At 41.9% G+C, this 15031-nt stretch overlaps 1 protein-coding gene across 2 annotated transcripts in view; it reads right to left on the reverse strand.

Annotated features, from left to right (window-relative positions):
* Positions 1 to 670: 670 nt before the first annotated feature.
* The window catches only part of LOC129819889 (cullin-5-like), a 33822-nt gene continuing 19461 nt past the window's right edge, over positions 671 to 15031 (reverse strand). For both annotated transcript variants that reach the window (XM_055876563.1, XM_055876552.1), the window contains exons 16-19: positions 14267 to 14428; positions 5585 to 5703; positions 2613 to 2736; positions 671 to 2379 (exon numbers count right to left, since the gene is read on the reverse strand). In XM_055876563.1, coding sequence (XP_055732538.1) covers positions 2185 to 2379; positions 2613 to 2736; positions 5585 to 5703; positions 14267 to 14428 — 600 coding nt within the window. In that variant the 3' untranslated portion in view covers positions 671 to 2184. The remainder of the gene's footprint in view (positions 2380 to 2612; positions 2737 to 5584; positions 5704 to 14266; positions 14429 to 15031) is intronic.

The following is a 15031-nucleotide window of genomic DNA, read 5'->3' on the forward strand; positions in this document are numbered from 1 at the left end:
GGAGTAGTGAATGAGAGCAAACTTCTGGAGGAAAGAGAGATTATAAAGGACGCACCCCGACCATAGGCTTCTTGTCTAGAGTTAGGCTATTAACCATATTGCACACACGGGATTCGAAGTGGGTATTGCAGCAGGCAGTTTTTCAGTTCACAAGGCATGGTTCATGAGTTAAAAATAACTTTCTAAAATCTTTTCAAAAGGACTCCATTTGCCAAATTCCTAAATAAATAAACTTGAAATGAGCATGCCACAATTTATTTGATTCGTTCACCCACCAGGCCATACTCAACATCGGCATTCTTTACAAACCAGCTGTAACCGCGACAGAGATTCAGCACCACTTAAGATGACAGCGACGGAGTCAGAATTCCTGAAGTTTAGTGCCACCTAGCAATGGACATATGCAAAAAAATGTAGTTACTTGCACCTTTTTCCTGCTTTGGGAAGTAGCCCAGGGCCGAATGACAACGTTGATTTTGACGTTCTTATCTTTTTAAATAAGGTGCTGTTTATTTCATCATCTCATTACATATTTCTGTACACTCCTTTAGCTCTGTACTGTGGTAGTTACCATCAGAACCATGTATAGAGAAGGTTATATACAGTATTTGGACATTGACATGTTTTGGATCTGTACTCCAGCATTTGAAATGATACAATGACTATGAGGTTAAAGTGCAGACTATCAGCTTTAATTTGAGGGTAATTCAATCCATATTGGGTAAACCGCTCAGAAATTACAGCACTTTTTATACATAGTCACCACATTACAGAGAACCAAAAGTATTTGGACAAATACTTGTGCCTTTTTCTCAATTATTATTTACGATTCATTCATGATTATCCGCATCCACGTTAAAATGTACAAATGTTAAGAAACATTCACAAAAAAAGTGACTCCAAAATGACACAATGCATGGTAAATAATATATTTCTATTGGGCACAATACAATCTAAAACACAACCAAAACAAACTGCAATTGCATCCAACAAGTTTGTAGTCACGGCGTGCTAAAAATATGGGACCAAATACTGTACTTTTGACTACTTTAATGTATTTTCTAAATGGTTCACCCGATATGGATGAACATACCCTCAAATTACAGCAAACAGTCTGCACTTTAAACTCAGTCAAAACAGAAAATGTGTGTCAGTCTGTTTCTTGGGAAAACAGTGAACAACTTGTGAACATTTCTGAATTATAATATATACTGTGGAGCCAGTTTCCCCACCCCAGATTAACCCAAGTTCTGGAATAAAGTGCACTTTCAATGAAGATTCTCCATTGAGAATATATATATTTTAAAATCTAGGACTAATGTTAGTCTGGGTCCGGGAAAGTCCAGGAACGACGTCACATCTTAATGCAGTGTTCACATGCTAGTCGGAACTAAGAAACTCTGAAATTTCCAACTTGCTGATTTGTTGAACGCAGCACATGTATAACTACAACCAGTTAGTCGAATGATTCAGGGTTTCCTAGTTCCGACTAGTACATGAATGCAGCATTAATTCTTTGTTCGTCACCACAAACAAAAACATGGCCAACAGCTTGGCTCAGACAGTTGCTCGAGGACACAGCTTGTTCTGTTGAAGAGGTCCGACGACTTGTGTTGGCCAGGCACAAAACTTGGGACTGTAGATATGGAGGGAAACGGACCTCCTACCGTTCTTCCTTCCATGTCGTTAGAGAGACCTAACAACCATCGTCACTCCAATAGTGGTGGGGTGTCCATGGATGGTGTCGGGGTGGTAGTGCAGTCTGTGTGGTGGTTGTTTGACAGTAAGGCGAACGCCACATTGACAGAGACAAACCTTCACAACCACCATCCACGTCCCATCTACAGACAAGGAAATGCCTCCTAGACAAAAACGATGACTGACACTCGGTGGGTGTGGACTCCTGCTGAGAAGCTGAAACTCATTTCTTTCTTACCCTTTCATTTTCACCACACAAACTCCTCCCTTTATACATTTCTGTAACTCTGTCCTAAATCAAGTCTTTATTTCCCCACAGGAATAGATAAACAAATTATCAAAGGTCAGCTTGAAAATATTCTTATTGTCCGTCAGGGTTGAACCCCCACGATACAAAGATGTTATTTTTTTCTAAGACGGTCAGGCCTGGAAATATTTTATTGTCCATCAGGCCTGAAGAACCACCGTTATACGTCATCACCACCGTTACGCCATGTAGATGAAGGTGTTGAGATCCGTCTCGTCCCGCTTGATGTACTTGTGCTCAATGAGCCACTCCATCTGCTCCTTGATCATCTTCTTCTGAGGTAGGAACATGTTTTTGAGGATCTCGACCAGCTCTGTCTGCAGCTGGGCGTTGGTGATCCGCTTGCGCATCTTCATGATCTGGATGATGGCCTCCTGGAAGGGGAGAGACCAAGAGAAGAGAGAGAGGGTGAATCTCAATTGTACTGTATTTCCTTGATACCTTGCATCCTCCATCCTTGCCGCTTTCTCAAAATGCATTGGGGAAGAGCCAAGGGGAGAAACCGCAGATCTTCTGCCTCAATGTACCTTGAGAAAGAGATGAGGATGTGAGAAATAAAAAAATCTTATTTGCAATGACCTTTCAATGGGAAGCCCTTATATAGTACCTGTGTTCTCAATATCCTGAGCTGGACGATTCCCTCGTTCTCCTCCTCCCTCATTCGCTCTGTGGTGAGCTGAAGCCGGCCAATTAGGTTAATCTTCCCCCTCTTCTGTACCTTGGAGTTTTTTCTGGACACACACAAAATTTAGAGGCGCTACTAGTGGGTATTTTTTGTGCCACATACTAAACTCAGCAAAAAAAGAAACGTCCTCTCACTGTCAACTGTTTATTTTCAGCAAACTTAGTATATGTAAATATTTGTATGAACATAACAAGGTTCAACAACTGAGACATGAACTGAACAAGTTCCACAGACATGTGACTAACAGATATTGAATAATGTGTCCCTGAACAAAGGGGGGGGACCAGCTGCATTAAGTACTGCAGTGCATCTCCTCCCCATGGACAGATTTGCCAGTTCTTGCTGTGAGATGTTACCCCATTCTTCCACCAAGGCACCTGCAAGTTCCCGGACATTTCTGGGGGGAATGGCCCTAGCCCTCACCCTCCGATCCAACAGATCCCAGACGTGCACAATGGGATTGAGATCCGGGCTCTTCGCTGGCCATGGCAGAACACTTACATTCCTGTCTTGCAGAAAATCACATACAGAACGAGCAGTATGGCTGGTGGCATTGTCATGCTGGAGGGTCATGTCAGGATGAGCCTGCAGGAAGGGTACCACATGAGGGAGGAGAATGTCTTCTCTAACGCACAGCATTGAGATTGCCTGCAATGACAACAAGCTCAGTCCAATGATGCTGTGACACACCGCCCCAGACCATGACGGACTCCCCACCTCCAAATCGATCCCACGCCAGAGTACATGCCTCGGTGTAACGCTCATTCCTTCGACGATAAACGCGAATCCGACCATCACTCCATGTGAGACAATACTGCGACTCGTCAGTGAAGAGCACTTTGTGCCAGTCCTGTCTGGTCCAGCGATGGTGGGTTTCCGCCCATAGGCGACGTTGTTGCCGGTGATGTCTGGTGAGGACCTGCCTTACAACAGGCCTACAAGCACTCAGTCCAGCCTATCTCAACCTATTGCGGACAGTCTGAGCACTGATGGAGGGATTGTGCGTTCCTGGTGTAAGTTGCAGTTGTTGTTGCCATCTTGTACCTGTCCCGCAGGTGTGATGTTCGGATGTACCGATCCTGTGCAGGTGTTGTTACACGTGGTCTGCCACTGCGAGGACGATCAGCTGTCCGTCCTGTCTCCCTGTAGTGCTGTCTTAGGCGTCTCACAGTACGGACATCGCAATTTATTGCACTGGTCACATCTGCAGTCCTCATGCCTCCTTGCAGCATGCCTAAGGCACGTTCACGCAGATGAGCAGGGACCCTGGGCATATTTCTTTTGGTGTTTTTCCAAGTTAGTAGAAAGTCCTCTTTAGTGTCCGAAGTTTTCATAACTGTGACATTAATTGCCTGCCATCTGTAAGTGTCTTAACGACCGTTTTACAGATGCATGTTCATGAATTGTTTATGGTTCATTGAACAAGCATGGGAAACAGTGTTTAAACCCTTTACAATTAAGATCTGTGAAGTTATTTGGATTTTTGCAAATTATCTTTGAAAGACGGTCCTGAAAAAGGGACATTTCTTTTTTTGCGGAGTTCAGCTACAGGACAACCTCCAAGTTTAGAAATTCAACCTGTAAGATACAGTGCATTCAGGAAGTATTCACACCCCTCGACTTTTCCACATTGTTGTGTAACAGAATTTCAAAATGATTAAAATTTGATTGTGTGTCACTGGTCTACACATAATACCCAATAATGTCAAAGTGGAATTATATGTTTTTAGAAAAATGTCTCGAGTCAATTAGTATTCATATTGTTATGGCAAGCCTAAACTTCAGGAGTAAAAATGTGCTTAACAAGTCACATAATAAGTTGCATGGACTCACTGTATGATTTTTCAATGACTACTTCATCTCTGTACCACACACATACAATTATCTGTTGTTAAGTCCCTCAGTCGAGCAGTGAATTTCAAACACAGATTCAACCACAAAGACCAGGGAGGTTTTGGCATAAGAAACGCTTAAAAGGCCTTATAAATAATTTGTTAGATACTACTGCACTGTTGGAGCTAAGAAAACAAGCGTTCCCCTACACCCGCAATAACATATGCTAAATATGTGACCAATAAAATTTGATGAGGCCAATGGTGACTTTAATGAGTGTGATAGAAAACTGAGGATGGATCAACGACATTGTAGTTACTGCACAATACTAACCTAAATCAAGAGTGAAAAGGAAGACTATAGAATACAAATATTCAAAAACATGCATCCTGTTTCCAATAATTCACTGAAGTAAAACTGTAAAGAATATTCATATTTTCAAGCATGGTGGTGGCTGCATCATGTTATGGGCAGGCTTGTCATCGGCAAGGCCTAAGGAGTTTTTTAGGATTAAAAGAAACGGAATAGAGCTAACCACAGGCAAAATCCTAGAAGAAAACCTGGTTGTCGGCTTTCCAAAAGACAGTTGCCTAGTTACAGTTCTGATTTAAAATCGTCTGGAAAGTCTATGGCAAGTATTGAAAATGGCTGTCTAGCAATGATCTACAACCAAATTGACAAGAGGTTGAAGCACTTACAAAAACAATAATGTGCAAATATTGTACAATAAAAGGTGTGCAAAGCTCTTAGACTTACCCAAAAAGACTCACAGCTGTAGTCGCTGCCAAAGATGATTCTAACATTTGACTCAGGGGTGTGAATACTTATGCAAATTAGATATCTGTATTGTATTAACATTTCTAAAATTTTGTTTTAATTTAGTAATTATTGAGTATATTTAATCCATTTTGAATTCAGGATGTAACAAAACGTACAATAAGTCAACGGGTATGAATACTTACATTGCCTTCAGGAAGTAAAGCTAGCCCAGAGAGCCAACTCTGTGGCGGTAGAGAGCCGGGTTGCAAACCCCATCTGGTCACACATTAGGGAACACTTACATTAGTGAAAACTCCTGATTGACATAGAAGAGGGTGCCCTCTGCAAAGTCTTTGGGCGAACCCACCACTGGGTCGTAGGACAACACCTGCCGCTTTAGCTTGGGGAACGCTACCAGGGACTGAAGGACAAGGAGAGAGGGAGAAGAAAAAGGGTGAAAAAAGAAGAGTGATAGAAGGAATGAGAAAGAGGAGAGAAGGAAAGGAGTCTAAACTTAAATGAGTGGATATTGTTTTGTAGCTGTGAGGAGCATAAAAGGTTGAGAGTTAACAGGATCCCGCTTTAAATGAAGTGCACATTTATGTCAGGCTTTAAAAAGGATTCATAAATGTGGCATAACTACCGATTTCAAATGTGACATAACCCACTGTCAAATATGACAAACCTGTGCTTTATAAAAGGATGGCATAAGAACCGATTAAAGGCCTTATAAATCATATCAAATTGAGGCTTCACAAAGCATTTATAACCCTGCCATGTATCTTGGTAGAGCATCGCAATGCCAGGAGTGGGTTCGATTCCCAGGACCACCCATCCGTAGAAATGTATTCACACATTACTGTAAGTTGCTTTGGATAAGTGTCTACTAAATTGTATATATTATATTACTCTAAAACATTTCTACACTGAACAAAAATAAACAACATGAAACAAGATTTTACTGAGTTATAATTCATGACGAAATCAGTCAATTGTAATAAATTCATTTGGCCCTAATCTATGGATTTCACATGTCTGGGAATACAGATATGCATCTGTTACTTAGAGATACCTTAAAAAAAAAAAAAGGAAAAAAAAGTAGTGGATCAGAAAACCATTCAGTATCTGGTGTGACCATTTGCCTCATGCAGTGAAACATCTGCTTTGCATGGAGTCGGTCAGGCTGTTGATTGTGACCTGTGGAATGTTGTCCCACTCCTCTTTAATGACTGTGTGAAGTTGCTGGCTATTGGCGGGAACACGCCGCACATGTTGATCCAGAGCATCCCAAACAATCTCAAATGGTGACATGTCTGGTGAGCAATGTTCCTTCTAAGCTGCGCGCAGTAGCCGAGCAGCTCCTCGGGACTGCTGCGCAGAAATATCAGCCCCTCAGAGAGAAGCACGAGATTGAAGCAATATTTGTCTCGGCCTGTTGGCGGTAGGTGCACACAATTCAGCTGGGTAGGCAAACTGTTGCCATTTTGAACAATTTCATGTGTCTGAAGATACAGTATCAAAGAGATACTGTTTTATGAGTTCATGTTTAAGTTCAGCACTGTCAACACTTTGTATTCAACACTTTTATAAGACATAAAATCAGTGTTCTTCCTATTTCCACTCAGCGCTACAACAAGAACTGCAGCAGTAACGAATGTGTATCTATAGGCGTGTGTTATCATTAGTGGCTTGGGTCCTTAGAGGAATTTTTCATTTGATCTGTTCATAGGAACAACATGAATTTGTGCATGAGGCAGAAATAATGCGGTGCGACTCGAGTTGCCCCATCAGCTGGAAGACAGTGTCCTTTTTTGGTCAGTGTCAGTGGAGATAAGGGAGAGCAGAGGGATGCTGAGAGGCGGACCCTCAGTCTGCTGCTCTCTCCCTCCGCAGAGACTGACCATCAGATGCAGATACCATCAGTCCAGTAAAATAAAAAGCAAACTATTTAAAATGTACGCTCACTCAGCTGTGCATCACAAGTAATATAACAACGGATCTATTACTGGTGTGATCATATAGCCTACCTGAAATGCTGAAAGATACTTTTTAAAAAGTGTCGTCTCGAACAACAATGCATTAGTAGCAAAGCCAATATGCGGTGATAATGTATTGAGCACATCGCTTACTGCACAAACCTCATTGCTACTGTAATATAACTCGTTATTGCTATTTTACTTCTGCTCATTAATTAATAATTTGTTACTTTGATTTCTTTTTAGGCATTTCTCTTAACTGCATTGTTGGTTAGGGGCTTATAAGTATTCGGCGCATGTGACCAATTTAAAAACAAATAATTTTGTTAGTTAATGTTGCATAGGCTTTTTTTTTTAAAGTCGTGGTAAAAAAAAAAATCTGAGAGGTATCTCAGCTTGCATTTTGACTCAGTGATCTTGACTCAGAAAAGGTTGGTGACCACTGTTCTAGAGTTTTCCCTGCTAAAACTATCTTTCATTTCCATTTACTATAGCAATTGTGATCGAATCAACACAATATTAGCCACTTTCAATGTAACATATCGAAACAAAAAACAATGTAAGAGATTTTGTTGTAGCCAGAACGCATCAGAGTAGGATTCTATTGCATTGACATACACTACTCAGCCCGTACTCTATACGGACCAGTGCGGCCTAAACAATCAGAGCTGCAGTAGGCCTATATCCAAATAGACCATTGCCATATATGGATATGTGCCATTTACTTTTAACTGGACTGTGTTTACAGCATGAGCGGTTGTGAGTAGATGCGCTTGTTTTGAGATCAAAGCAAGAGCTCCATGTAGCCACGGGTGCACATTTTGTTCATGTCCTTTGCTAGTTATTGAGCTACTAGCCCAATTATAGATACTTTGTAGTCAGCAATAGGTAAGTGATTTCTTCTTACAAGAGCACAAAATATGTACATTTTATTGAAAAGAGAATCAGGTAAAGAGCATTTTGTGTCTTAAAAGGGGCAGTGTTGTATTTTGAGACAGACTTCAATAAGCTAAGCAGCCAATAGGCAGAGGGTAGCATAATTTGTCTGATTCTCTGTAATAATGGTATGAATAATAATAATGCATTTTATTTTGTAAAGTGTTTTCTTGCATCAAACACCACAACATTGTCGGTCACCTCCTTGTCTGAAGGACAAGAAGATGAATCTGTTTATGTCAAGCCCTCCATGTTTTATTTTTTTCTCCCAAAAGCCTCACGGAATGTAGGCCTACATTAAACACTACACATTGGCTGCAACTGTAGCCTGAATGATAGAACAGCTATTTCCATGTGAAAATGTTACAGGATTCATTTTATGGTAGGCCTATAATATGATCAAATGGCCGCTTAAAACTAACTTAAATCAAGTACAGCCTCAGAGTTCATAGCAAAAGTGCGCTGGAAGTTGCACAGAATTTTCACAACGTTCAATTTAGCGCTCAGCAGACCTGAAATTTGCTCAGTGCTCAAAATAGAGGGAACATTGCTGCTGAGTATGCAGGCCATGGAAGAACTAGGACATTTTCAGCTGTGCATTATCATGCTTAAAACACGAGGTAATGACGGCGGATGAATGGCACGACAATGGGCCTCAGGATCTCGTCACTATCTTTGTGCATTCAAATTGCCATCGATAAAATGCAATGGTGTTTGATGTCCATAGCTTATGCCTTCCCATACCATAACCTTACTGCCACCATGGGGCACTCCGTTCATATCAGTAAACCGCTCGCCCACATTGCCATACACGCAGTCTGCCCGGTACAGTTGAAACCACAATTAATCCACGAAAAACACATTTCTCCAGCGTGCCAGTGGCCAATGAAGGTGGGAATTTGCCAACTGAAGTCGGTTACAACACCGAACTGCAGTCAGGTCAAGACCCTGGTGAGGACGACGGGCAATCAGATGAGCTTCCCTGAGAAGGTTTGTTACAGTTTGTGAAGAAATTCTTAGTTTGTGCAAAACCACAATTTCGTCAGCTGTCCAGGTGGCTGGTCTCAGACCATCCCGCAGGTGAAGAAGCCAGATGTGGAGGTCCTGGGCTGATGTGGTTACACGTGGTCTGCGGTTGAGGCCAGTTAGACATACTGTCAAATTCTTGAAAACGTTGGAGGTGGCTTATGGTAGAGAATTAACTTCTTGACACTAGGGGGGCGCCATTTCGACTTTGTAAAAATTCATTCCCAAATTAAACTGCCTCGTACTCAAGTCTTGCTCGTACAATATGCATATTATTATTACTATTGGATAGAAAACACTTTCTAGTTTCTAAAACCGTTAATTAGTAGTTAATTTAAACCGACTTATAGCAGTTTATATCAGTTTATTGCGATTTTCCTGGATTTCTTTGTGATGCGCTTTCACGAGTTGGACACCTCTCCAGTGGGTGGCTATCGTTAGCTGCTTTTTCCACATGAGAAGAGGACATCTTTCAACCAAAAGACGATTGTTCTGGAGAAAGGACACCTTGCCCAAGATTCTGATGGAAGCTCGGCAAATAGTAAGCAATCTTTATGTTGTTAATTCGTATTTATGTTGACAAATGTCAAATAATAATTCCGCCATGAATTTCGGTGCGGTCTCGCTTTAGCGCACGCTGTATGCTGAAGTAACGTTAATTTTAAAAATGTAACACAGCGATTGCATTAAGAACTAATTTGTCTGTCATTTGCTGTCCAACTTCTATTTTTTAGTCAAGTTTATGAATAGTTTTCGATTAGAATAGGTGCCTCTCCAAGATGGCGCCGGACAGATTGCTTGAAGTTTTGGCCACTAATCACATTGTATAACCACGATTTGTGCCGCTAAATATGCACATTTTCGAACAAATGCTATATGCATTGTGTAATATGATGTTATAGGACTGTCATCTGAAGAATTCTGAGAAGGTTAGTGAAAAAATTAATATATTTTGGTGGTTTATACGTTATCGCTATTTTTTGGCTTGAATCAATGCTGTTGTGATGTTTGCTATTGTGGTAAGCTAATATAACGCTATATTGTGTTTTCGCTGTAAAACACTTAGAAAATCTGAAATATTGGCTGGATTCACAAGATCTGTGTCTTTCATTTGCTGTACGCTGTGTATTTTTAAGAAATGTTTTATGATGAGTAATTAGGTAATACACGATGGTCTCTGTAGTTATTCTAGTCGCGTTGGTGAGAGTTGTGATGGTGGCTGCAATGGTAAACTATGATTTATACCTGAAATATGCACATTTTTCTAACAAAACATATGCTATACAATAAATATGTTATCAGACTGTCATCTGATGAAGTTGTTTCTTGGTTAGTGGCTATTTATATCTTTATTTGGTCGAATTTGTGATAGCTACTGATGGAGTAAAAAAATGGTGGAGTAAAAAAGTGGTTTCTTTTGCTAACGTGGTTAGCTAATAGATTTACATAGTGTCTTCCCTGTAAAACATTTTAAAAATCAGAAATGATGTCTGGATTCACAAGATGTGCATCTTTCATTTGGTGTCTTGGACTTGTGATTTCATGAACATTTTATTATACACTGCTCAAAAAAAATAAAGGGAACACTTAAACAACACAATGTAACTCCAAGTCAATCACACTTCTGTGAAATCAAACTGTCCACTTAGGAAGCAACACTGATTGACAATAAATTTCACATGCTGTTGTGCAAATGGAATAGACAAAAGGTGGAAATTATAGGCAATTAGCAAGACACCCCCCAAAACAGGAGTGATTCTGCAGGTGGTGACCACAGACCACTTCTCAGTTCCTATGCTTCCTGGCTGATGTTTTGGTCACTTTTGAATGCTGGCGGTGCTCTCACTCTAGTGGTAGCATGAGACGGAGTCTACAACCCACACAAGTGGCTCAGGTAGTGCAGTTCATCCAGGATGGCACATCAATGCGAACTGTGGCAAAAAGGTTTGCTGTGTCTGTCAGCGTAGTGTCTAGAGCATGCAGGCGCTACCAGGAGACAGGCCAGTACATCAGGAGACGTGGAGGAGGCCGTAGGAGGGCAACAACCCAGCAGCAGGACCGGTACCTCCGCCTTAGTGCAAGGAGGTGCACTGCCAGAGCCCTACAAAATGACCTCCAGCAGGCCACAAATGTGCATGTGTCTGCTCAAACGGTCAGAAACAGACTCCATGAGGGTGGTATGAAGGCCCGACGTCCACAGGTGGGGGTTGTGCTTACAGCACAACACCGTGCAGGACGTTTGGCATTTGCCAGAGAACACCAAGATTGGCAAATTCGCCACTGGCGCCCTGTGCTCTTCACAGATGAAAGCAGGTTCACACTGAGCACATGAGCACATGTGACAGACGTGACAGAGTCTGGAGACGCCGTGGAGAACGTTCTGCTGCTTGCAACATCCTCCAGCATGACCGGTTTGGCGATGGGTCAGTCATGGTGTGGGGTGGCATTTCTTTGTGGGGCCGCACAGCCCTCCATGTGCTCGCCAGAGGTAGCCTGACTGCCATTAGGTACCGAGATGAGATCCTCAGACCCCTTGTGAGACCATATGCTGACACATGCACATTTGTGGCCTGCTGGAGGTCATTTTGCAGGGCTCTGGCAGTGCATCTCCTTGCACTAAGGCGGAGGTACCGGTCCTGCTGCTGGGTTGTGGCCCTCCTACGGCCTCCTCCACGTCTCCTGATGTACTGGCCTGTCTCCTGGTAGCGCCTGCATGCTCTGGACACTACGCTGACAGACACAGCAAACCTTTTTGCCACAGTTCGCATTGATGTGCCATCCTGGATGAACTACACTACCTGAGCCACTTGTGTGGGTTGTAGACTCCGTCTCATGCTACCACTAGAGTGAGAGCACCGCCAGCATTCAAAAGTGACCAAAACATCAGCAAGGAAGCATAGGAACTGAGAAGTGGTCTGTGGTCACCACCTGCAGAATCACTCCTGTTTTGGGGGGTGTCTTGCTAATTGCCTATAATTTCCACCTTTTGTCTATTCCATTTGCACAACAGCATGTGAAATTTATTGTCAATCAGTGTTGCTTCCTAAGTGGACAGTTTGATTTCACAGAAGTGTGATTGACTTGGAGTTACATTGTGTTGTTTAAGTGTTCCCTTTATTTTTTTGAGCAGTGTATGATATCCCTGTGGCTTTAGGCTAGGCTAGTCAGCTTTTTTGATGGGGGGGATCCCGGAGGCGTTAGAGGTTAAACATGCTGGCAACAGCTCTGGTGGACATTCCTGCAGTCAGCATGCCAATTGCACACTCCCTCAAGACATCTGTGACATTGTGTTGGGTGACAAAACCACACATTTTACAGCGGCCTTTTATTGTCCCCAGCACAAGGTGCACCTGTGTAATGATCATGCTGTTAAATCAGCTTCTTGATATGCTACACCTGTCAGGCGGATGGATTATCTTGGCAAAAAACAGGAATGTAAACAAATTTGTGCACAACATTTTTGATTAGAAAGCTTTTTGTGCATAGGGGACATTTCTGGAATCTTTTATTTCAGCTCATGAAACATGGGACCAACACATTACATGTTGCGTTCTTCCATTTTCTAATAATTGCGCCAACAGTTGTTGCCTTCTCACCAAGCTGCTTGCCTATTGTCCTGTAGCCCATCCCAGCCTTGTGCAGGTCTACAATTTTATACCTGATGTCCTTACACAGCTCTCTGGTCTTGGCCATTGTGGAGAGGATGGAGTCTATTTGATTGAGTGTGTGGACAGGTGTCTTTTATACAGGTGCAGTTAATACAGGTAATGAGTGGAGAACAGGAGGGCTTCTTAAAGAAAAACTAACAGGTCTGTGAGAGCCAGAATTCTTACTGGTTGGTAGGTGATCAAATACTTATGTCATGCAATAAAATGCAAATGAATTACTTAATCATACAATGTGATTTTCTGGATTTTTGTTTTAGATTCCCGTCTCTCACAGTTGAAGTGTACCTATGATAAAAATGACAGACCTCTACATGCTTTGTAAGTAGGAACACCTGCAAAATAGGCAGTGTATCAAATACTTGTTCTCCCCACTGTATGTGTTATGACTTACCAAAGGTGACTCACTTCAAACAAAGTATTGCAGGATACTACATCAAATGTTCTGCTGAGTTATGAAGGTTATCATGATCCACAGGTTACTGTAGGTATTTAAATGGGTTAATGGACCTGCAAAGCTTGCGTTTGTGTCAGAACCAAAATATTTGGAGTCATCCGACCTGAGACTACCGCACCAGGTATTCCTCTTCTGTTCCCATGCTGGAGACCAGGGCTTGATGACAACCTGATACAAATGGTGGCAACATTTTGCGGCTGATCTTCCAGCAAGGGAGTGGGTGAATGTGTCAAAGACATGGCTGGGCCCAAAACCTCACGGTATGGCTCGTTTTTGTTGTGTGCGCACTGAGGAACATCTAACTTAGTTCCAGAAGAACTAAGTTCCAGAAGTGTTGGTCCACCAGACCTCTGCACATTTGAGCTGAAGTGTAATGTGACTAACATGACTTCACTTTAGAGCGTATGCCATCCATCAGCACAACATGCCCCCCCCCTTTATAAAGCACATATATATCATATTTGACATATTGGGTTATGTCACATTTGACATGGGTGATTATGTAAGTTATGCCACATTTATGAAGCATGACATACAGCTATAGCTTTGTAACACATGTAGTGCTTATGAAGACCTCATAAGCTGAACGTCACTTAAAGCAGGACCGATAAGTTCAATCCATCACAGCTAGACGTCAATCAAAAAACATTTTAGAAAGTACTAATGGTTATGGTCGCATGGAAACTGCAGGGAAGTTTCAGGGTTTGTTTGTTGCATATCAAATTAATAAAAAACACGTTTTCCAGAAAGCCCGGTTGGAAGACTCCCGGAATAAAGCAAGGATGTGCCACCAATCCAGAAACCCTCCAACTTGGATTTCGGGAAAACATGGTAATTTTGAAAATGTTACAGGAATCTTGTAACCCTAGTCCTTACGATAGATAACCCTTTGACCTCCATCTACCCTTTGACACCGTGCATTACCCAGAGGGTGCGTCGGAGCTCGGCATCAGGCAGCTCCGTGGCCAGCTTAAGATTCTCAAAGCTGATCCTCTCCCGAGGCCTCTGGTTCCAGGCAAACAGCACAGCCAGTTGGAATGTGGTCACCTCCAGATCATACTGGCCCACCTCATTCTTAAATGTGATCTGGATAGAATTACATAGAATCTCTATCAGAGGTCGACCGACTAGGATTTTTCAACACCGATACCGATTATTGGAGGGTCAAAAAAGCCGATACCGATTATTCGGCCGAATTTATATATATGTAATAATGACAATTACAACAATACTGAATGAACACTTATTTTAACTTAATACATCAATAAAATCAATTTAGTCTCAAATAAATAATGAAACATGTTCAATTTGGTTTAAATAATGCAAAACCAAAGTGTTAGAGAAGAAAGTAAAAGTGCAATATTTGCCATGTAAAAAAGCTAACGTTTAAGTTCCTTGCTCAGAACATGAGAAAGCTGGTGGTTCCTTTTAACATGACTCTTCAATATTCCCAGGTAAGACGTTTTAGGTTGTAATTATAAGAATTATAGGACTATTTCTCTCTATACCATTTATATCTCATATACCTTTGACTATTGGATGTTCTTATAGGCACTATAGTATGCCAGCCTAATCTCAGGAGTTGATAGGCTTGAAGTCATAAACAGCGCAATGCTTGAAGCACAGCGAAGAGCTGCTGGCAAATGCAGTAAAGTGCTGTTTGAATGAATGCTTACGAGCCTGCTGCCG

Source organism: Salvelinus fontinalis, chromosome 2 (genome assembly GCF_029448725.1).
Source record: "Salvelinus fontinalis isolate EN_2023a chromosome 2, ASM2944872v1, whole genome shotgun sequence".
NCBI classification, from domain to species: domain Eukaryota; kingdom Metazoa; phylum Chordata; class Actinopteri; order Salmoniformes; family Salmonidae; genus Salvelinus; species Salvelinus fontinalis.